This window comes from Arctopsyche grandis, chromosome 11 (assembly GCF_051622035.1).
Source record: "Arctopsyche grandis isolate Sample6627 chromosome 11, ASM5162203v2, whole genome shotgun sequence".
Classification (NCBI taxonomy): Eukaryota; Metazoa; Arthropoda; class Insecta; order Trichoptera; family Hydropsychidae; genus Arctopsyche; species Arctopsyche grandis.
In genome coordinates this window covers 16,390,351-16,414,740 of record NC_135365.1, presented here as the reverse complement: position 1 = coordinate 16,414,740, position 24,390 = coordinate 16,390,351, and the positions used below count along the sequence as shown (strand labels likewise).

At 35.7% G+C, this 24,390-nt stretch overlaps 2 protein-coding genes across 4 annotated transcripts; one reads left to right on the top strand and one right to left on the bottom strand.

Moving 5' to 3' along the window:
* Window positions 1–1,297: 1,297 nt before the first annotated feature.
* Window positions 1,298–6,196, top strand: Pink1 (PTEN-induced putative kinase 1). Its single transcript, XM_077441163.1, has 9 exons — window positions 1,298–1,853; window positions 3,101–3,215; window positions 3,298–3,638; window positions 3,715–3,894; window positions 4,749–4,871; window positions 4,948–5,258; window positions 5,341–5,456; window positions 5,532–5,627; window positions 5,705–6,196. Exons 1-9 carry the CDS (start codon window positions 1,573–1,575, stop codon window positions 5,885–5,887), a joined length of 1,746 nt encoding a protein of 581 aa, XP_077297289.1. The 5' UTR covers window positions 1,298–1,572; the 3' UTR covers window positions 5,888–6,196.
* LOC143919006 (tudor domain-containing protein 3-like) lies at window positions 6,133–20,861 on the bottom strand. 3 transcript variants are annotated; one of them, XR_013261176.1, is made up of 8 exons: window positions 20,485–20,859; window positions 14,010–14,094; window positions 13,534–13,933; window positions 13,268–13,452; window positions 11,828–13,195; window positions 11,600–11,708; window positions 8,376–8,594; window positions 6,133–6,443 (listed from the first exon to the last, which is right to left on the bottom strand). XR_013261176.1 is itself a non-coding variant. In XM_077441162.1 (7 exons), the coding sequence occupies exons 1-7, from the start codon at window positions 20,649–20,651 to the stop codon at window positions 8,479–8,481; spliced, it is 2,430 nt and encodes an 809-aa protein (XP_077297288.1). In that variant the 5' UTR covers window positions 20,652–20,861; the 3' UTR covers window positions 7,223–8,478. The 3 variants fall into 3 exon arrangements, 1 of the variants encoding a protein (XP_077297288.1); XM_077441162.1 differs by lacking the exon at window positions 6,133–6,443 and having other exon boundaries at window positions 7,223–8,594; window positions 20,485–20,861; XR_013261177.1 differs by lacking the exon at window positions 6,133–6,443 and having other exon boundaries at window positions 7,277–8,594; window positions 11,600–11,729.
* Between the last annotated feature and the right edge of the window lie 3,529 nt (window positions 20,862–24,390).

Sequence of the window (24,390 nt, the reverse complement as noted above, 5' to 3'; positions counted from 1 at the left end):
CATCGAGTGCACAATTATGTGCACACAGGTGCATCTCTTGGTAATGCAGTTTTAGGTGCATCCCTCGCTCTATCGCACATATGTACTCGGATATACTCTTCGCACGCATGTCGCGAGCTCAAATCGGTCATTTATCTCTTCTACTATCCTGCGATCCGGATACATTCACAACGAATTTCGAATGTTGAATGCCTAGTTTAAATACTACACGTAGTAGTTTTCTCGTTATCGTATCCATCTCTTTCCTTTACGTGTACTCCTAGGAGAATTGAAAATATTTTTCGAATTAATTAATTAATTTTCGAACTGGGGGGGGGGGGGTATGAGGGGGGATTCGTTAACTCTACCCATGATAACCACTACCACGCCTTTTTCGGGCATTTAACATTCGCTAAAACCTAATTCGGGCTCGACAGGTAGACCCCAATCAGAGTCAAGTGGTCGAGGGGCCCCGGGAAGTGGGGGGGGAGGGGGGTGGAGCGTCATATGACGTCAGGCTGAGCGACGGGTAATACACACACACACACATTAATTCATCATTTCGAACGGGTTGGATTGGTGAGCGTGTAAAGGTCTGTTCATACTTATCCAGCACGAACCGAATCCTGCAAGTGCGGACAGTATTCTTTAGTACATTCTATATGGACGCACATGAATGCGTAAATGCGCATGCGCGAATGGAGTATGAATACGTCCATACAATGTACCAAAGAATACTATCCGCACTTGCAGGACACCTGCAGGATACGGGTCGTGCTGGATAGGCATGAACGGTAAACGGACTACTAGTCATATGTGAACCAGTCACAGGACAACCGGTCGCTCTAGATCGGTCACACGTGATCACCCGTCACACTAAAACTGGTCACACCCTAGAACTGGTCACGAGAAAACTGTTCAAACCCTAGAATAGGTCAACCAGTTTTCTCGTGACCGATTTTAGGGTGTGACCAGTTTTAGTGTGACGGGTGATCACGTGTGACCGATCTAGAGCGACCGGTTGTCCTGTGACCGGTTCACATTTGACTAGTAATCACCGAACCGTATGAACAGACCTTAATGCGCGCACTTTTTATTACGATTAATATTAAATGCACGCGTGCGCCTATAAATTACCTTACATTATATTTATATATAGCATATAACTTTATTTGAATTCATGTATCAATTCCTTTCCAAAATCATCCGTTGAAATAAACGGGCACAACACTAGTATTATATAAAAAAAATATATCATCTTCCTTGGTTCGGTGATTACTGGTCACAAATTACTCGTCACAAAGTCACTAAAATCTCTATAACGGAACATCTGGCAGCCGAAAAGTCCATCATACTAACGATAACTATCACAGTAACGAGAACTTGAGTGCCAAATATTGTGTATTCGCGATTTTCATGGCAAAAATTGTCTTTGTGACCACCCCAATGTGACGAATAGTCCATTTACCATCATCCTTAGTGTATGGTGTATGGTCATAATGAGCGGTGTGTGAGTCGATGGCTAATTTGACAGCTGAGTGGGGAGAATTGTCAGTGTCAGTGGTGAGGCGGCCGTCGTAGAGGCGGTGCGCGATGTCCCTCAAATATGTGGCGACGCGGCTGGTGAGGAATGCGGTCTCGCTGGTGTTGGGCAGAGTCGGGGCCGGCGGAGGACTAGCGATAAAGAACGGAGGAGTCGCGCGACGAGCGTTGCGGTCCCCTCGGGTGGAGCAGTTCGCCTCGGGGTCAGGGCCGGCCGCCCCTCGCCGCCCCCCACTCTCACTCGGCTTCTGGGGCGGCCGCGCCAGGATCTTCTTCGACACTGCCTTCGCCAAAGTCGTGCCGGTCGACCTCAGGAGGCGAATCACCAACAGGTCCCCACCCCACCCCACCCCACCCCACCCACATGTGACGTCACCGACCCCGCTAATACGCATTAAATAGCAAACGTCAACGTTACTTTGACAGCCGAACTCGCACCCCGCTCGAAAGCATCTCTAACCACACAATCGGTCAATGTTATGTAATTCACCTTGAAATTGTGTCACATGTGCAATCTGTCTAGATTCACCAATTCCTACTTTTGCTGTCTCCTTTTCTTACACAATATATGGTATATATAATATCTTTTCGAGGGGTTTGTTTTTATTTTTGAACCCTGTCTTTAAGCGATTTTAATATAACACGGTTCATTTTACGTTTGCTTATTATATTTGTTTCACGATAATCGAAGTAAACCTCAATAACAAAGCGATTATCTCAATAAAATGGCCGATTAGCAGTGGTTATATTGCAAAAAATATGCTGAAATTGAGTTATTTATGATAACACTTCTATTGAATATGTTACGATATAGTTCCAGATAATACATATGTTACAGTTGTGGTGTATTTTCAGTTGTAATATATTCCAAATGGCGTTTTAGGTCATTCATATTCGAATACAATTCAACTAGTAAATTATATCTCTACAAGCGGAAATACACTTTCAACAATGTACGCCAGTCGTACTATGGATTTTTCATATCAAATTACATCTTTTTCATTTCAAATTTACATAAATAAGGGTCAATTGGAAATTAAAAAGGATCAATTTGGAATGAATAACCTGTATAGCAGTTGGGTTTTGATAACTCTGATGTTTTTATGAATATTACAAAGGGGAACCATATTTCTTCAAACACACAACACACAGATACTGTATTTGTATGTGGATGAAGTAAGGCATGTATTTATTTATGTTTGATTTGGTCAGTAAGATATAGTATGTCACTGAATGCTTGACTGTTTGTCAAAATATACAATAAGCAGTTTACTGACAGTTCATTTTGATCTATACATAGATATTACAATATTATGTCTAAATGTTCTTAAAGTTACTGACTATATTTTGAAAAACTCACCATTCCACAAAATAATACATATGTAGGTTTTTAATTTTTACACTTAAATATTTTTCGAATGTAACATTTATATATGTACATATCTTTAGACTTCACTTTGAATAGTCGATAGTAAATTTTATTATTATCAAATTACTGTAAAACAATGGCCGAATTACAACTTTGATCGGATTGGTTAAATCGAAAGAATCATATCTAAATTAATTTTATTTATTTCAGATTGTTCCACGGAAATTCGATTACGCTCTTTTCTTTGATAGGATTATCATTGTCTTCCGAAAGCACTCTATTGACCAAAGATGATGAACAAGATGTTATTTGGTGGAATATTAAAGTAAATATACTTCGATCTATTTTATTTTTGTACATTTCACCAACATATGTATGTGTTACAACTCAAACGTATTTTATTCTAGGAGGTTGTGTCTAAATTTCCATTCGATTTTTACTATTATGAAAATGAAATGATCAATACGATTAAATTAGACGACTTATGCATCGGAAAACCAATAGCTAAAGGATCTTGCGCAATGGTGTACTCTGCAAAACTAAAAAATGCAACTGAAAACGTAGAAGTGCCTTCTAGTAGTGCTGTCGAACCAATACAAGAACCGATTGAATACCCGTTAGCCTTAAAAATAATGTTCAACTACGACATTCAGAGTAATTCAATGGCAATTTTGAACGCTATGCACCATGAGACGCTTCCGGCTCTGTCCCGTCACATCAATACGGATATATTTTATTGGGAAAATAAGTAAGCGAACTTTATAACGTAATATCTACATACATTGTAATTATGAATTTTGAATATATTTATCTTTATTTGACAGCTTGAACAAACAGAAAGTGGTTCTTCCACCGCATCCAAACTTGGTTGTTATGTACAGTGCATTTGCTGATTATATGCCAAATTTAAACGATTCGATGGACAATTATCCAGATGCTTTGCCTCTTGCTTACAATCCTGAAGGACTTGGCAGAAATATGACTCTATTTTTATTAATGAAAAAGTAACCCTTTTGACATTTTAATCTGATATATATTAGAACCATAGATATAGAATACCATAGATACGCCCTTACGCTCTAAGTCGGTCACCCTGTTGGACCATGCACAAACAAAAAAAAATTACAGATCATGCACACTCTCTCTCAGTAGCTAGTTAGCTTCTACATAGTAGGAAGGTCGATTGACATTTTTCGAAAATGCCAACGTGTTCAGTGAAATTGTGTTACAATTACTCAAGAAAACATAAAAAGGCGGATGGCATCACATATTATAGGAATTAATATATAATGTCTTCAATTATAGTAGTATTTTAACATATAATGAAATATCGGCGCGATGTATGTAGTGTTGTATGCAGTGATTGAACAGCGTATATCTTGTTGGCACTGAAGGAAATTCAGAAATCGACATTAAGTTTAAAACTACAAACAATGAACTAAATATTAAAGTGTCAGCTTTAAAATTGATCCTTGTGGAAATTACTAATGTTTAAATATTGTAATAGTTAATGATGGTTTTATTATAGTAACGTACATTTGTAGTTAAATATAGTGTGTATAGCTTAATATTTTTTTCTTAATATGGCTTTATTAGTTTGGTTTACTGTCACGCGGAGTGTCCAATAAAATAAAGTTATAAATAAAATAAAACTTCAGTGCATGTACATAAACTGGTTGATGGCCACTGACGATCGCTGCGTCGACCTTTTTTTTCACCACTTCCTCGCTAGTTAAACCCCCCACACCCCTCAGTCAATGACGACAACATCTCCAACGAAATTTGTATGTAAAGGCATATCTATGTATATTCTATATCTTAGAACTGATGGCAAATACAGTTTTTAATAATTTTTCAGATATAAATATTCTTTGATCGACTACTTGAAAAAGGAGCAAATTGAACAATACGATTCATTATCACTATTTGCTCAATTACTAGAAGCCATTGCTCACATTAACAGACACGGTATAGCTCATAGGTAATACATAAGACTTTTTCTTACCATATAAATACGTATTTTAAAAAAGATAGTTTATTTTATACATCACTTTCAGGGATCTTAAATCAGACAATATATTAATAGAAGAAATAGGCTCAAAAAACGGAAATTCAACACCCCTTTTGGTCATTTCTGATTTTGGATGCTGCTTAGCAAACAAAGAGTGCGGCTTAAAGTTGCCGTACACGTCTGATTACGTCAACAAAGGCGGCAATACAAACCTCATGGCCCCTGAAATAATATTGCAGCAACCGGGAGTGTTCAGCTTCCTCGATTATACGAAGTCTGATCTGTGGGCAGCTGGTGCTATAGCTTATGAAATTTTCGGTTTGGAAAATCCATTCTCGTCTCTTACCAGAAATAAAGGTAATGCTTTCAGTGGAAAACACTTGACTGAAACATAGTTCAATATGTGCTGTAATATTTATTATATTTATTTTTAATATAGGTAATAAACTTAGCAATGTAAATTACACTGATAGTCAGATACCTGCAATGAATGCAACGGTTCCGTTCATTATTCAGCAATTGGTTAAGAATATTCTGTCGAAGAATCCGAAAAATGTAAGTATTCTTTATATATTACATAATACAATCTTATTAGAAGTTATTTAAATATAAATCTTTGATAATTTTCAGCGTCTGCAACCGGAGGTGGCAGCAAATGTTTGTCAATTATATCTTTGGGCGCCTTCTTCTTGGATTACATCTAAAAAATTACCTTCTAATGAACAAGTAATTGTCTACATTTTACGTTTATCAAGTATGAAAGACAACTTTCGACTAATATGCTTTATTTTATTTCATAACAGATCCTTCAATGGCTTATGCGTCTGGCAGTTAAGCTCATTTGTGAAGGACAATTGTCCAACAACGACTCCGATCTGAAGAATAACAACCCTGAATACTATCTCATTACTAGCTTTTTATTGCGTGTGAAATTTTCCTTCATAAAGAAAGCTCTTTGGTGGATTCAAACAAATAATAATCAATAGTTTGAATCATACGAACATATTCTCAAAAATGTGATATATGTAAATATCGAAAAGTTCTCCCATATATTTTTTTAATCGTATATATGTATATATTTTTATTTATTAATTGTGTTACGGTTTGAAGTGTGTAATATTATATGCATAGATTTATTTCGTTTGTGATATACTTACGTGATTAAAAGTGTACTTATGCGAAAGCCGCTGTCTTTTTCTTTTAAAGGATGTGAATGAAAATGTCGCTGGAGTAAATTATTTGTAATTTATTGTTATTTATAAATCTACACAATCGTTATAAATAAATCGTTTAGCATAATGAGTTAATGACATGTCAGTTGGTAAACTATAGATTACATAGTTGAACTTTTGAAGGCCATTACATACAATACAGGTAGACTGCTCGGAGAATACAGTAACATACATATAAAAATGCACAAAATATGGTAACCACAGTTTAATAACGATAATAATTGATCTTTGCAGACTTGATTGATTGATTATACATATTATGCATGTTGCAGGTATAGTATATATACATATATCTGTATAAGCTGCCGAACTAAAAATAAATATAATAGAAACGTGTGAGCAATAATACATAATACTATCATAAACAAATCCAACAAAATTGTCTATTTATTTCATATTTAAGGACACGACTTTGGATCAACCATCGATTCGTTTCATATTTGCTTTTTCATCTTACATTAATTAATATTCATGTATATATATATATGTATATATATAAATGTATCTTAATTATTTGTATATTAGATTAGACCAAATTAGTTGCGATAGTTATACTGTTGGTAAAATTCTATTATTATCAGAACAAAATTTCAGTAGTAAACTCTGAAAATTGCTACGATTATGTCCCCTAAAGTGCCATAATTTTAAAAATTCAATACATTTTTGCAAAACGCTAGAATTCAATAGTACATTACAGAACTGTGAGTACTCGTCGATGCTCGTCGAATCATCCAGATAATCCCGCTGGCTCCATTGATTCGGCACCGACGAGCAACACATTAATGCCATAATTTATTGATATATATGTATATATATATATATATATATATATATATATATATATATATATATATATATATATATATATATATATATATATTCAACGTGAACGTGCAAAATGATACGATTTGATGGTCGGGCACACTAGCAATTCTATATTTGGTATATAATAACTAAATCTTGTGGCAGTGAGATGATGAAAGTCATTTTGTTATATTCTAAGATCACCACTACGAGTGTTCGTATGTAAAATGTATCATATTCATTTCACGGTTTAAACTGACAGGTAAAATGAAATCATAACGTATTATATAGAGAGTATCAAATAAGATCTTTTTTTTATTTTTAGTTTATTTAATTTTTAAGCTAAGTTATTATTTTTCATAATTTCAATTGATGACTATCTTTATATTCCTAGGATGTTTAAACATTTTCTTATCGACAATCTGGCCAGCATATATTATACATAGTTTCAACATAAAATTTCTCCCAATTCGGCTTAACCTTTTCAACGTCTGTTTCGAGGTAGAAAACAATTCATAGTTTCATTCGACATTTGACACAAAAATTTCGTATCCGACATATTGCTTCAATATACATACATAAATTCGATCAGCGAGAAAATAACGTTTGCGACATTCAAAAGGTTAAACAGAACGAATAACAGATTCCACTGATTGATAAAAGTAATACATATAAATGTGAATAAATAATTTTAAGATACAACAGTATACATACACATTTCATCATAATAATAATAATAAAAAATAGCATAAACAACAGCTCTTATGTAATTCATACATATACTTGTTTTAATTACAAAATTCAAAGAATTTATAATTACTGACTGAAGAGTTCAATTATTACACACTAGAGTGTTTAGTGAACTGCAAAAGTTAAAAAAATTAATTTAAATAGCTATCATAATAGTTCGCATACGTTCGGATTTCAGCAACCGTGTGCGGAAATTAAACATTACACACTTAAACGCTAGTATTTCACATAATTTTTATTATACCTATAATAAACAAATCAATCTAATTTAGATATGATTCACTAGTTTCTCCGCTATCACATTATTTGATCGGAACAATCGGAACAAACAACGTGCGACCCTACGTAGGTTCGTATCAGACGACAGGTGAAGAATATATATATATACAATGGTGCTGCAATATGAGTGTGTCTCATAAAGTCGTGGCTCGACGACAACCACGACGACTATTCGATTCAACAACAATAATAATAATACGAAACGTGACGCGGCTCAGATCTCGCCCATTCCCGACGACGTTTCCACAAATAAACATCGAAACATACAAAAGAGAGTCATTAATAAATAGCCAAATAAGCGTTAGTAATAATACATACGTCCGATACAACCGAAAATTCATAAAATGTGTACCATATTCGGAACGGGAAGTATTCGATCGCACTTTCACAGCAACACCCCGACACTTACTTATAACATCATGAAGACATTTGGGCCAAACATCTCCCGAGTTCAATAACAAACTGATGAGCAGACTACAAGTGAGCCGTAGTGTCACTCAGACGGCCTGATGCTAAGCTTTCCGCTGCGCCGGAGGAACGTACATCGGCTGGTGGAATCTTCCCGGTCTGCTGCCGCCGTTCTCGTTTCGAGCCATACCGGCCTCCCTTCCGAATCCTGGACGACCCACTAAACACAAACACAATCAAATAACCAACACAACTAACGATTATGTTCAAAATTTAAGCTGTCGCGACAGACTCGAGACAAAACTTCTAGAACATACATGAATAACACTGAGCAACAAATGAGAGGCTAAAAAACCGCTCGATAAACGAGGAAGTACTTTCAAACGTGTCGATAATACGATATTTTTTCACCGTCGTAATGGCGGATGACACTTTCACTTATATTGATGACCAAAATGACAAAATATGAAAACGATTGGATAACTTCGTCACACGACAAAATCATTTGTGAACTATGTAAGAGGTTAGTAATAAAAAAAAATCACGTTTTTTACAAACATGAGTGGAGACTAATCAATCTTTATTAAGTTTGATCCACTAAACTCAAATATGAAAATGATTTTTGTTGTTTTACTCTCGTTTATGAGATATGGGCGTTTAAACAGATGTTGACTTTTGCAGTCTTTATTTCGAAATCTAGCATTGATGTGCAAATCAAAATTGAGTATGTGTTGGAATCAATATCCAGATGTTTTTACTTTTAATTGTGATTTTTTATTGATTTAAAATACGAATAATTATTTATCTAGTAAATTTTCAAAGTTGAAATATATTTTTATTTTATTTCATACCAGGAAGGCATTACAGGTAAACCCTAATGCGCCTTCCTGGCCAAATTACAAACAATACAGCATTTTTTTTTTATTATATAAGTCGCTAAATTACCAGACACTGACTTAAACTCGACAATTTAACGAGACATCTATGAATTGTACATACATTTTTATTGTAATATTTACATTAATCATACTCAAATAGTGGTGACATAGTGGGTAGGAAGGATTTTTAGCCAATTTTTTAATCAGGAATCGTTTCAACAATGAAATCAGAGAAAATTGGCAAACTCTGATAGGAAACGATCAACCAGGAGTCACAAATCCTGGTCTGACCAGCAGCATTACAGATATACTCAGAAAAATTCTTTTCAATCGAGGTCAGCTCAAGGGATCGAACTAGGCGCCTCTCAGTGTTAAGCAGAAGCTTAACGACCGAGCCACGCTGCTGGCTGAGACTAAGACATATATATATATATATATATATATATATATATATATATATATATATATATATATATATATATATATATATATATATATATATATATATATATATATATATATATATATATATATATATATATATATATATATATATATATATATATATATATATATATATATATATATATATATATATATTCACTGAGACATTATATTTCACTTGAAATATAATGTCTCAGTGAAATTATATTTCAAGTGAAAGTATATATTTTCAATGAGGTTTCAGTGAAATCATAACCAGTTACATTTTCAGGGTTGGTTTTAATCATTTAAGATTGTTAGGGTTGGTATTATTTAAGGGTTAGGATAGGTTAGGTTAAGTATGGGTTGGCTCTACTCATTTAAGTTTGGGTTAAATTTATAGAGGTAAACGTTGTAAATTCATTGTTTGATACATTTTCACTTGAAATATGCTTTCACTCTAACATATATACATTTTTACACATTTTTTTTTAGCTATCATGCATTTATTGGGCCAGTTTTATATTCCACTACGTTTACAACAATTGGTTTTAAATCTCAATATATTTTTTGTCTGAACATACTAATTCAAGCAGTAAATAATTTTGAATTACATTATGAATTATTGCAGACAGGGAATCTCTATTCTTCATTTCACTCTTGTATCATGTACACAGTCATCAACAACAGCATTTTTCAACTCAATCTAAAATCATTTACATTATACTACATATGACTTTATTTTTATTCGTGTTTCAATTCCTTTTCGAAACCACCCATTGAAATCAACGGGCACAACATTAGTAATATATATATATAAAAACAGACGCGATGTATGTTTGTAGGTATGTATGCGGCGGATGGTTCGGTGACTGTTGCCCACAAAGCGCTCGCCCAAAAGTCACTAAAATCTCTATAAAGGAACATCTGGCAGCCGAAAAATCCATCATAATAACGATATCTATTATGCTAACGAGAACTCGAGTGCCGAATATTCCGTATTCGCGATTTTCATGGCAAAAATTATCTTTTGAGCGATCGCAATGTGCGTAATAATCTAATTAGGGCCGGGCCGAACCGTGCAACTTTGTCGGCCGACTTGTTGCGCGACACGAAAAAATGTATGGAAATGTGTGCGACAAACAAGTTGACGAGTGCGGCATGTCTCATCTACCGACATGCATTGGTCTGGTCACCCTCAACCAAGTTGTTCGCGAGTTGAGTGGTGCGGCCCGGCCCTTACCGTGGCGGATGCGTCGACAAGTATGTAGATTAGTTATGTATAGAGATGTAGCGTGACGTCCGATCGTGTCGAGTGCTCCTGATATTGAGTGCCTGACTTGGAACGGGTGACGTCAGTGTCAGATGCGCGGAAACGTTGACACATCCACGAAGACACACACACACACACACACATTCATTAATCATTTCGACATGGGCGAAAGGCGCATTAAATTACTTTATACTATATTTATATACAACATATAACTTTATTTTAATTCGTATATCAATTCGTTTCACTCGTTGAAATCGAGGGGCACAACACTAGTTGAAATATAAAACTGGTCCAATAAATTTAAACCAACAAAAATCATTGTCATATTCGAATTTAGCGGGTCAAACTTAGTAAAGATTGATAACTCTCTGCTACGGTAATATTTTTGTTGCTCAGTGTAATCAGACTCCATTTTTTAGGTCCCATACATATTGATATATGTATGAGTATTGCGATGCAAATCGCTATGTCTTGATAACACTCATCAGGATCAGTATCGCTCTCTACATGTATTGAATCATTGATACTTCAAGTTTGTTTATAAATTTGAAAAAAATCACCATCAGCTGGTGGTTAGAGTCTGATCTAATATGTAAGTTCACGTCTAGGATTGTCATCTGATCGCGACAGCCTCGGGCTGATACGTACCATTAGGTGGAATACAATCAGAGCGGAGGACTTCTTCATGGTTGCCATAAGCTAAAAATCGCACAACAACCGTCTTGGTCGACACTCCCGTTATTTCCGCGTCGTAATACTGAAACAAAAATTAAACCACCTTAACGACAAACGTAATCTTTCTATTCGTTCCGATGACTAGTCCTGAAGTTCGCATAGTATTTTATTTTACGGCAAAATTAAAATAGATTTACTCACGCCGTTGTCTTCCCAATATTTAGCCAGGCATCGATCTCCGATACTCCAGTTGATTTCGGAACCTTCGGCGAGCATCTTCCTCGCCTGTTCATTGATCGTTGCGTTTTGGAAGCCGACGATGTTGCTGGCTTGGTAAAATCCGTTACCCCTATAGTTAAAGTTGTTTCTTTGGTCATGCGATTGATTGTTCTGCTGTTGGAGTACGTCGAGTATGTCGGGCTGTTCCGAATTGGTCTGGTTGTTCTTCATCTGATTCTCTCCGTACTGGTTGTAGAACGATTGATTCATGCCTTGACCGTTGGATATGTTTGGTATTTGGTTCTTGTTATTGTTCTGGTATTGATTGTTCCGTTTGTACGCGTCGTTTTGAAACGTCGGATTGTTGTAGTTCGGTTTCGTCGGGTATGAATAGTTATTTTGATAATTTGGAATAGTATTTTGTCTATAATTGTTAAATCGGTTCTGCTGCTGTTGTTGTTGTTGTTGTTGTTGTTGTGTGTCGAGATTCATGGCTGCCGTCGCGTTTGTGAGAGAATCCATCGTTTGCTGATTGTAATAGCCTCTGAGATTCCGGTTGTCAGGCATGTTGCGCCTGTCGGTGTAATAGTTCGATTGCATTTGTTGCTGCTGCTGCTGTTGCTGTTGTTGTTGTTGTTGTTGCTGTTGTTGCTGTTGATAATTAGGTGGATAAGACGATTCGTGGCCCATGTTGATGTTTTGTTGTTTTTTAGCCTCGCCTTCTTGTTTTCGTTGGAACCTGGGAGGTTTTTCGTTTTGATTCTGTTGAGAGTTGTACGAGTACTGCGGTCGATCCTCCCTCGGGTAGTTGTAGTTGCGCTGATTTTCATTCTGCCAATAAGAATGGTTTTGCGACATGTTGTCGTATTTGTTAGTGTGATTGGTCTGTTGGGGAGGCTGACGAGAAGTCGAAGAACGTCCCCCTCGTCCGACTCCGATTTTGTTTGGTCCTTTGCGTTCATTATTGCTTTTATCGTACTTATTATGCTCTTCTTTATGAGCCATGCTCTCGGCAGACTTAACGGGCTTTTCAGGTTCAGACGTTATCGGCAACTTGTCCTCGAGGAAGTCGAAAAGCGAAAGTTTACCAGTGGGTTTGAGAGAACTGACACCGTCTTCGTCGTTCGCATCCTTATTGCGACCCTTTCTACCTTTGCCCGCTTCTCCGGCTTGTTTTGGCGGTCGTTCCTTTTTATTCTCACCAGATCCCCTCTGTAAATTCTTGAGAGCTTTATCAGCATTATATCTAGTTACTTTTAAAGCATTCTCGGCTTGTTCCTCGGTGAAACCAGCATCGACAATCTTTTGTACATTTGCATCTAGCATAGGTTTCGTACCACCTCCAAATATCTATGAATAAACATATAAATTATGATACAAGTAAAGAAAACAAAATAAAATCGAGGGCAAAAATTGTATTACTTTTTTGGTTCCTGATAGTTTTTGAGCTTCAGCAATGGCACCTTTCCTCTGCGCTTCGAATTCAGCATTGCATAGCTTTACAGCATCTTGCAGAACTTTGAACATCTCATCTTGCAGATCTCTACCTTCCAATTGCTGACCGAATGGAATCCACGGCGGAGGCGCTCCTTCACCACCGACACACACTAAAAAAACCATAAAATTTAATAAATCAACATTTTCAGAGCTGAAATAAGCAATTCCACACGACACAAACGAGAATTTACCTCGTGTATGTTTGGCAAGACTCCTATTGAGTTCCCATTTTTCGATCATATGCGTCACATGGCCACCCAAAACCTTGATCGATTGTGGCCCAATGAACAAAAATCCATGCGAGGTAGTTATGGGTCCATTTTTCAATTGTAATTTGGTACCAGGCGGTGTATTTATACTCAAGCCGGGTATATTCTCCACTTCTATAGCTTGGCAAGTGGTATGGCCATCGGTCAGAGTCAACTTGAGCATGCGAGGAGAGTGCTTGGATTCCTCGTTGGCTTTCGGAGCCGATATGTTCCTTACTTTCTGTATTTGTACGAATACGGGCTCCTCTAGAGATTCACATTTTGTACCACTCTTGCAGAAGTCTTCCGGAAACGCCGGAGCGCCGATTTCCCTCAGATCAAACTGAAAAATAGTACACAAATAAATTGATTGCGTTAAATCCAGAGTGATTATTTGAATCAATGGTTGAATTACTCACATCTAATACTTTCTTTAGTATATTTTTAAGATCCGATACGTTTCCACCGAGACCAACGGTTTCAACACCTTCAGGTGTGAGGTGACTGTAAAATATTAAAATAATAATAATTAGTATAATATGATGCAGAAATACAACTTCACTAGTAAAATACAAGTTATGTATATGGATAAAATATGTAAATATATATTTTCGGATGTATTATAAAAAAATTTGATATATGATTTGCCGAGTAATTATCAATTAGTTAATGCATGAGAATAATCGTCTACATATTACATAAGAAACTTTTTATATATGTTATAAATTGGTCATACTACACTAACTTATGCTTGTGTCAGCCTTGAAATTGATATTTATTCATTAAAATCTTTTAAAAATTACCATTCAATGTATGTAATGCAGCGGTTTCCAAACTGGGAGGCGCGGACTATTTTTTTTTAGGGAGGCGTAGTAGCATAAAGTTTGGAAACCGCTGATGTAATGTCTAGTTTATAAAATCGTCTACAGTTAAGACACTTTTATCGAATACATACATTGTATTTTTAAATATGTACATACATGCTTTTTGCGCTTTAATAGAATATTAGAAAATTGAACAATTCATATTATTTGATTAATTCACATATTTTGCTGTAATAAATGAAACCGCGCAATATATAAGCACTTCCATTCTGTTTTCCAAATTAAATTACCCAAAAAAAAAAAACCATGCTATTCAAATAAATAAATAGTCCTTAAACACAATTTTAATAAACATAAAATCATATTCATAATCCAAGTATTATACAAGGAGAATACATTTGATAAATAACCAGCAGCGTGGACTAGTTAGCATATTATGCTTTCGAGCAGAATGGTCACGGGTTCGAAACCCACTAGTGGCTGCTGGCCAGACTTTGGTTTGTGACTCCAGGTCAATCGTTTCCTATCAGAGTTTGCCAATTTTTCTGATTTATATTGAAACGGTTAAGACATCTTCTTTCCTATCTCTCTTGCAAATCTCAAGTTATTTAGCGTCATGAGGCTAGCCGATTTGTATAATAAAACGCTGTGACAATTTCTTTATAGATGTTTGTATGAATTCGCATTGTATAAATGCTTGCAATGCTACTTTGCGATGTTTGACCATAGATTTCGTATATAATGTAAAAATATATAATAATAATTATGTATTTATATGTAATTTAGTGTTTCTTGATTAGTACACTCGTCGCTTTGGAGCGATCTGTTAACCGTTTGCCCGTGGCCGTCTTCTATGGAAGCTTTGAGCGACAAGTCTGTAGCGCGGCTGTCTTCCATAGAATTTCTGAACTTTGCACGGGATTTTGAGCCTTATATGCGCCTATTTCAACTGTTTTAAGGTTCAAAATTGGTTGAATATATTACTGAGAGTTGAATGCCATCTATTCAATTTGCTTAAAATGCATATATACCAGCCAAAATTAGTATTTTGTGGAACCATACTGAAACCTCGTTTATGTGACGTCACGTCTTCATACAATTGAGACGATACGTCTCAATTGTATGAAGAATGATTATTTGACAATTAAGCCAAAACTACGAGATATATTATGTATTTTATTGTTTAAAATAATACTTTATGTGTTAATTAACATATCTGGTTACTTGAGTAAATATTAAAATCTGCATTTAACGTCTTGAACTCTGAAAGCCACTATAGTGGCTTTCGGATATTCGGCTGCCAGCTCGGAAAGCCAGTATAGTGGCTTCGTTAAGCGGCTACTTTGGAGCTTTATTTTTAATATTCATTGGCAAATTTTTGAAGGTTTTATTTTACAATAGTGTACTTAAAGGATACGAGATGCTAGAAAATGTATAAATAGGATAATTACAGTAAAGGGTTAGCGTCTATATTGTTTCTAAGAATATTTGCATTCTTTACCTGCTTCTACATTTGAGTGCGCCGTTTTATTTGGGCAGTCGGTATCGATACATTGTGCTCTAAGAAGCTATTTTCGGTGGGGTGACCATAATTTTACATAATGATAAAAACGCGAAATATATTTTGCACCATGAATAAATTTAATAAAAGTTCTACGGAATATACATATGATGTTATAACGACGTGCTCGGTAATATTAGTGCATATGGTGAAATAATAAATACAAGTGTTTTGCAACATTGAAATTTCAGTTTTTAAACTGTTAGTTAAAATCACATTTTCTATTCGTTACCTACTAGAAAACTTCCAAAACCTAGAAGACTTCCAAAATGATTGTGATTGTGATAGTGATGATAACTATTTTGTATTTGATAATGTAGAAAATTTTGACAGTGGAAGTGGCATTCAACCCCAACCAAGTAAAAAAAGCGCTATGTTGATACCGTTGAGCGATAGTGAAGATGATATCAGAGATATAAACAGTGATAATTGGTCGATTTTAAGTAATCATATTTTCAACCAAAAAAAAATTATTTTTCGGTTGAAAATATGTTTTTTAGGAGCGTCTTCAAAAGAGATCGTTTTCTACAAATATTTCGGATATTACAACTCAAAAATAATAATGTAGAACACAATGGCTTTTTGAATCATTTAGATGCTAAATGCAGACAATTATTTATACCGTGCAGAGACATAGTGGTCGATGAGTCTGTCGTGAACTTCAAAGGCAAGATTTGTTTGAAAAGTGTAAAAAAATAGTGATCAAAAACACCGTGTATCTGTTAAATCTAATCTTTTCGCCTTTGTCCGCCTTCTGGGATGATCCGGCTTTTTTTTTCGATGTGTCCTACAAGTAGGTAACGAATAGAAAATACGATTTTAACTAACAGTTTAAAAACTAACCAATAGACACTTTATGAGGGTGGGTCCGCATTAAAATACAATGAGTAAACAGACAATAGCTTTGCATCCTTGGACCCAAACTGCCTAACGAACTATAGGATAGGTATGAAAACATTTCTATAAGCATATTTTAAAAGTTTCTAGTAATAAAACTCATTTATTATACAAAACTGCTGTCATAAATAATACAAGAAATGTAAAACTTATCATTTAGTAATTCGATTTAGTAATTATGATGGTTTGAAATAATTGAGTTTAGCGACTATATTCGAAAAATACTATCCCAAATCAACATCATGTTATTATGGTCACAATTGGACACGAACAGATAGTCCCAAAATAACTGAGCATAATATTTAGTTTTTATAAAAAAAAAAAAAAATTGCGTATTTTTTGTTAAAATGAATTTACCAATTTGATCTTCGACATAATTTAATAATATGAACAACTAAAATTAAAAAAAAAAATCATATAATTTTTTCCATCCTAGAGTAGACTAGTGGTGAAGAGAAATTCCAATAAGAGTGCAAAGTGTTAAGGTCGAAAACTCGATTGCCAAATTCGCGAAAAAGGTGCCGCGTACAGGACTCGTTCGCTATATTTATTGCCGCGGGCAAAGGGTTAAGATGAGTGCACATACATACATGTTCGATTGAATAAATTAAAAAATAAAACAGGAGTGCATCATAAATGATACATATGATCGTTTGATTTGACCGGATTTGTAAGCAAAAAGAGAAATTCATTATAAAAATGATTTCCAATTGGATTGCATTGGAAAATGTCATGTTTAAGGACTGATTTTGTACATTGCGTAAAATTGGAATCATATCATCGGTGGTTGCTTCTAGTTGGAATATTTAAATTCGCTACAAAACTACTGCTTAGCCTCAGGAATGCGTATAAAATTTGACGGAGAAAATGTCCAATTTCGATGCGATTTTTTAAAATTAGAACATTATTTTATTTATTTAATGAAAACTTGGATTTATCAGTTTTGAGCATTCGATATAGCCAATGAGCTAAAGGGGTCTGTTACATTGTAATATGTGTAACAACTGGGCAATTAATCATATGGCGTTTGTTAAATGCAATAACACTAGCACCTTTACAGTAGTATTGATTGAGACCATTTATATATTAATTCAAATATAAAAAATTTGCACAATTGTCCATGAACAATAAATAGAATCGATATATACAAAATAATGCATAAGTTTAGTACTCAGGTAGTACAAGTATATACTTACACAGGTAAGGATGGATACAAGACATTTGCAAGACTTTCAACTCAATCAACAAATCCTCACCCAAGTGGGTACTTGTACTACTTGAGTATTAAATAATGTTTATATGAGATAGTGTTAAAAAAGTTATTATTTTAACTGTTGTGCTATGTAACCTGTTAAGAAAGGCGCATTTGGATAGCCAACTGTCATCACGTTGATCTAACAGATGATTCCAATTTAATTTTTAATGGTTTCGTTAATAATTAAATTTCTATAGCTTCACGCCGGAGACATTTGCTCACTGTAATGTGAGCTAACTCCCGTATGTCGATAATATATCAAGACGATTGGAAGAGTGGAATAATTCCAAATCAGCTCACAAATTTCAGATGGTTAGGAATTTCATCTCACCAACCAAGTGAAAAGCTAATAAAAAGCTTGTAAAAAGTCGAGTAATCTGGCATTTTTAGTGCATACTGTAAAATTTCATGTGATTTATTCGAATTGTAAATAAGTTTTCGAGATATTTTTTCTATTATGCTGTACATTAACATTAGAATAATCATCATCATCATCATTTACAGCCACTCGCCATACACTACTGGATGAAGGCCTTTTATTTGTCTCTATTTTGCGCAACTCTTATCCATCTCACCTCACACATTTTTCTAATTTCATCTACCCATCTTCAGTACCGGTTTTAGGAGGGGGGGGGGGGGGGGGTGCCCGAGGGTGCCAAATAATAAAATAAGTTAGGGCGCCGCTCGATGCACCCAAAACGTTTTAAAATTAAAATCAGAGCGCCAAAGGTCCTACATTTGTACTCGGAAAATTCTATTCAAACAATCTACTGGAAAAAGCCGATCTTCAAATTAAGCTCGCCACGAATTCAAATTCTGATATTATTAGCAATCAATTTAAAAGCCTTTCTTTCAAATAAAGTTCAAGGTAAAATTAATCAACTTTTTGTATTTAATTATATAAAACAGCACAATTTACAAGAATTATATCCAAACATTTGAGTTTCTATGCTTTTGCTTACACTGCCTGAAACTGTAGCAAGGTCCCAAGGCCGGGAAAAAGGAGGATGGTAATCCATTTTTTTATAATTTTTTGTTAAGGGTGTTTAGAAAAAAATGCCCATTGCGCTATTGGGTGTAAGGCCGGCACTGCCCATCTTCCCTGCGGTCTTCTTTTTACCATTTTGCATTCTCTCGAGTACCATTCTAGCACTTTGTGGCCCGCCCATTGCCATTTCAACCTCTTTACTCTGTTCACTATCTTTGTCATATTTCTCATCCACGTGTTCCGCTTCCTATTTTTTTTCGTTACGCTGAGCATATAGCGTTCCATACTTCTTTGTGTGCATTAGACTTTGTGTTATTATAATTATTAACAAAAATAAAATAAAATTGTAAAATAGAATATGATCAGGACATCAGTAGCTATTAGAAAAGATATAAGATGTATTGTGATTATAATGTTACGTACGCCGCGGATTGAGCGAACTGCACTTAGACCAACGGATATCTGTTATCGGTTAACTAAGTGCATGCACTTACTTCCAAGGATTATATCTGGACTCTAAGTGCATTTAGGCTAAACAATGACCGTTATTAGTTATTTCTCAGAATCGGTACGGGGAGACCCAATGTCGTGGAAATACATATCCGAATACGTGACTATACAACAGGTAAACAGATTAGGCGTCCTGAGAGATCTACCCTTTATAAGGCGGTACGTAGGCGATATCAGGGCATTCTGGACTGAGCGGTGACAGTGCGTGTAACTCCTTAATCATCAATAAATGCTGTGAAACGACTGTTGGCCTTTTACTTGGATAACAATAATTTAGTAATAATAAAAAATAAAAAAGTGTTTTATACAAATTCATATTTAAAAATTGTTTTAGTTATCGATTATTTTTCTTTTTTATATACATCTTTATTTATCTACAGTATGGATTGCATCATATGTCCTATTGGTTTGAATAACAATTTTTCTTTTATTATTAAGAAAACCATACCGATGTGCAGTTGTTTTTTCTAACGTGAATTATTTCATGAAACTTTGCCTACTGTATTGTCGGTGCTATTATATTAGTGAATGTTACAATTTTGCTATAATATTGGTGCACAAACATTGACGAAGTTGAACATAAGAAAAAAATTCATCCAGGTCGGTTTCGTCAGACAGAACTATGACACAATACAAATCCGGCAAGAGTGTAATAATACAATATGAAACGCGGCTCAGTTGGAATCATCGTATACATGTATGAATGAAGCTGTCAATCTAATGGTGAGACTTGGCTATTTCCGTTTGGACTTTGACAGGAGAGCTTTGCGGAGGGGAGGGAGGGGAGGTTGGGTGGGTGGGTGGGGTTGGGGTTGGTGGTGGGGTAGTGGGAGGTGGGGTGGGGAGTGCTTGTACTGACCATCCGTCGAGCAGAAGAGTGGCGGCAGCGCCCTCGGTCTGCGGGCGGTTGGGGGGCGCAGGGGGCGGAGGCGCGGCCGCCGAGTCACCGTCAGCGTCGGCGTCGGCGTCGGCTTCAGCGTCGCACTCGCCGTTCAGCTCGCTCTCGCAATCGTCGGTGGCCGTCATGGTGTGGGGGGTCGGGAGTGGCGGGGTAAGGTGGGGTGGGGGGAGGGGCAGGAGCGACCCCGAAGAGCCGGTCGACTCCGACTCCGAGCCCGACTCCGACTCCGACTCCGCGCCGACACCCACACCTACACCCGAAACCGCACCGGCTCTCCTCTCCTCCCCTCACTCCTCACTTCACCCCCTCCCGCACCCACTGCCGCTGACAACTGGACCTAACGTCGACCAACTCGACCATATCTCGATTACATTTTTCACTTTGTTTTTGGATATTTTCAGTGGCGTAGCGTGAATTCCTGGTGCCCCCCCCCCAAATCTTTTAAGGAACCCCCCCCCCCATATATTCACATTATTTACTTACAGCAAAATAACTTTCCAAATTAATAATTAATACCTTTTTTACGTATCGGCATATATACATATATATCGAAGTGCATTAATAGTTTAATCTGGACGATCAATAAGCAGTGCACAATCTGTTTAAAGTAACTGATGGTGAATTTTCTTTAAAAACTTCCCACCTGTTAATGGTGACAGCGAAAAATTTATAAATTTTATTGGTTTCAATCATATAATTTTGTTTTATTGTTTACACATATACAAGTATGTTTACACATATATAAAAATATATACAAGAATAAGAGAGAATTCTCAACAAATAGGTTGAAAAGTGGCACCGACGTTCAAAAGATGGAAAATGACGGAACTCTTCTAGCCCTATTGGCATAAATCAATTACACAATGAGGATGAATTCAAAATATGTATAATAATGTATGTACATACGTATAGTACAAATAGGTTGAAAAATAAGAGAAGTTTAATAACTTTAAAAAAGTTATTTCAAAAAAATTACAGAACAAATTAAAAAATCAGTGAAAAAGGCGCGCTTCGTGGCGTCCCCCCAGGCCTCGGCACTCCCCCGCATTGTGGGGTCTGCGGGCGCGGTAGCTACGCCACTGGATATTTTATATGGCTGTGGAGTCGTAGAGTCGTGTTGACAATTTCGAACGCCTCCAATTGCGATTTTTGCGCCTCCCCCAAGTATATTAAATATTAAATGAATATTAACTTTCGAACTGTGAGTGAACTATCAATGGTTCGGTGATTACATCCCAAATATGAATTTCCCAACAAGATAACTGCTGCTACGAAAATTGATCGCGTGGGTCTCCTGTCGCACAGGAAAATTGCCGTACAGAAAACTGCCCAAATATTACTCAAAACTGCCCAAATCTCGTATGAAAAAGTATTTTTTGAGCAATATTTGGGACGTTTTCTGTATGGAAATTCTCTTGTGCGACGAATTTACGTGCGACAGGAAATCCGCGCGAATAATTTCCGTAGCAGCAGTTATCCTGGTAGCGATTCACATTTGGGATGTAACCCGTTTACCCCTATCAATGTATGCAAATCTGAGACACTGAATTTCTATTTTTATCTTTTTGCAAGTCGAATTGAGAAGATGCCTGATATATAGACAAATCCATTATACTAAGTGCGTGCATGCGTACATTTTATTAGTTTGCATATTCATAAATAAGAAAATAAAAATTTTTGTATGTTTGTATGTATAATAGTTTACATTGACTCACTGTACATATAAACGGCAATTTTTGTTATTATTTCAAAAAATATTCGAAAACAAGTTAAACGGGAAAAAAATTTAATTTTACATTTAAAAAATTGTGGTTTGGAATAACGATAACACAATTTTATGATTGTGTATCAGTGGCGTAGCGTGAAATCTAGACGCCACTTCCCCCTGCAAAATATTTTATATTTCCTTAAAGCAAAATAGCTCTATTTTATTGTTTAAACACGAAAAAGTATATGCAAGAGTAAAAAATAATTCTCAACTATATGTATATAAAATAAAGCGAGATGAAAATAAATTAAAAAATAAGAGAGGTTTTTAAAAAATTAGTCACAAAGAAATTACAGAACAAGTTAAAATTTGATAAAAAAGACACCCCCCTAAGTATTAACGTCCCCCCACATTGTGGGGTCTGTAAGCACGGTCACTACGCCACTGATGCCTATCAAAATATAAAACTATTGATATGTATAAATTAATTGAATTTAAAATAAAGAGGTGTTAAAGAAAAAAGGAGAACGAAAAATATACTTTACTACTCACTAACTGATCTATATTTTACTACGCATTCCCTAATTTTAGAGAATTTTACTAAATGAAGAACTCAGTTCGAATATTCTGCATTCGTAAAATTCGAAATATTGATATTCTATATTTTGATTACCTACTAATTTGGGTATAATCTGAGTGAGAACGTGATGTACAATATTTTTGTGTAAAAAAAAAGAGCTTTCGAATAATGACGAAGATGTGAGCAAAACACAAAACACATCATGGAGAGGGTGTGGGCACGAAGTTTTTCTCACTGAGTGAAACCAGCATAAAAGGTGCTCATAAGTTATGTAAAGAACAACCGTTCTAATTAGATTCAAATAAGACATGCTCAATAGAACTCGAGAATTTTATGTTATTCAAATCCTGAACTGGGCTTTAACCTTTAGTAAAAAATAATCAAACCTCAAGTAGTTTCACTGAAGTGAAGTGAAGACCTATCGAACTATTTACCACAGTCCCACCTAAATATTAATAGCAATTGAGAAATTTTATCAAAGCTGTATTTTATGGTAAACGGACTACTAGTCATATGTGAACCTGTCTCAAGACAACCGGTCGCTCTAGATCGGTCACACGTGATCACCCGTCACACCTTAAAACCGATCACGAGAAAACTGGTCACACCTTAAAACTGGTCACGCAAAAACTGGTCACATCCAAAAATTAGTCACGAAAAAACTGGTCACACCCAAAAAATTTAGTGTGACCGATCTAGAGCGACCGGTTGTCCTGTGACCGGTTCACATTTGACTAGTAATCACCGAACCGTATTTTATATTCAATATAGTAACGACAATATATCACAAATCGAATTTTGCTTATTTACGTTTATTTATATTTTTACAATACAACTTGTATTATACCAGTGCCGGCCTTACACCCAATGGCGCCCTCGGGCAATTTTTTCTAAACACCCTTAGAAAAAGATTTCACCTTTATTTTGTATGGCTTTTGTTTTGTATGGCCTAAATTTTTTGTATGACTTTATTTTGTATAGCTTTTGGCACTCTAATTTTAAATTTTAAAGCGCCTTTAACGCATCAAGCGGCGCCTCAACTTATTTGGCGCCCTCGGGCGCCGCCCGACCCGCCCCCCCCCCCTAAAACCGGCACTGATTATACAACCAAAAAGGAAGGGAATGGTAGAAAGAAAAAATAGATTTGAATCTTTATGCTGCTGGTGTTCTTTGTGCTACATAATGAACAGCTGGGGAAACTGTTTTGTATCATCATTAGAAGTTCAACTATAAAATGATTTAATGCATGTGAGTATTACAGTTCTTTTGACGATTTGAAGATAGATCAGATGGTGACAACTGACAAACAAAAGTTAATATCTGATGATGATTTGAAATGTGGAAGGACGGAGAAGAAGGGGCAGGCAGACCGATGGAAGCTACTGGCCTTTCTACTTATGTTACTCTTCGTACTACATAATGTCGAAACAAGTGAAAGAACATCGTCAAGAATGCGCACATGAACTCATTCCAGAAGAGTCACGATTCTGTCATAGAAGAATAAAAAGACTAGAATGTTTTTTATTTAACATGTATCCTTATTTTGAATGACTTGTAACAGGAAAATGTACGTTTT

What these genes read in the sequence shown, in the direction of transcription:
- Pink1 (XM_077441163.1), top strand. Translation starts at nt 1,573, where the DNA reads ATGTCCCTCAAATATGTGGCGACGCGGCTGGTGAGGAATGCGGTCTCG. An exon ending in TTATTTGGTGGAATATTAAA is followed by an intron (nt 3,216 to 3,297) that starts GTAAATATACTT and finishes ATTTTATTCTAG; the next exon opens with GAGGTTGTGTCTAAATTTCC. An exon ending in TGTCGAAGAATCCGAAAAAT is followed by an intron (nt 5,457 to 5,531) that starts GTAAGTATTCTT and finishes GATAATTTTCAG; the next exon opens with CGTCTGCAACCGGAGGTGGC.
- LOC143919006 (XM_077441162.1), bottom strand. Translation starts at nt 20,651, where the DNA reads ATGACGGCCACCGACGATTGCGAGAGCGAGCTGAACGGCGAGTGCGAC. An exon ending in AATATTGGGAAGACAACGGC is followed by an intron (nt 11,709 to 11,827) that starts GTGAGTAAATCT and finishes TTTTTGTTTCAG; the next exon opens with TATTACGACGCGGAAATAAC. An exon ending in TGATTGTATTCCACCTAATG is followed by an intron (nt 8,595 to 11,599) that starts GTACGTATCAGC and finishes GTTTGTGTTTAG; the next exon opens with TGGGTCGTCCAGGATTCGGA.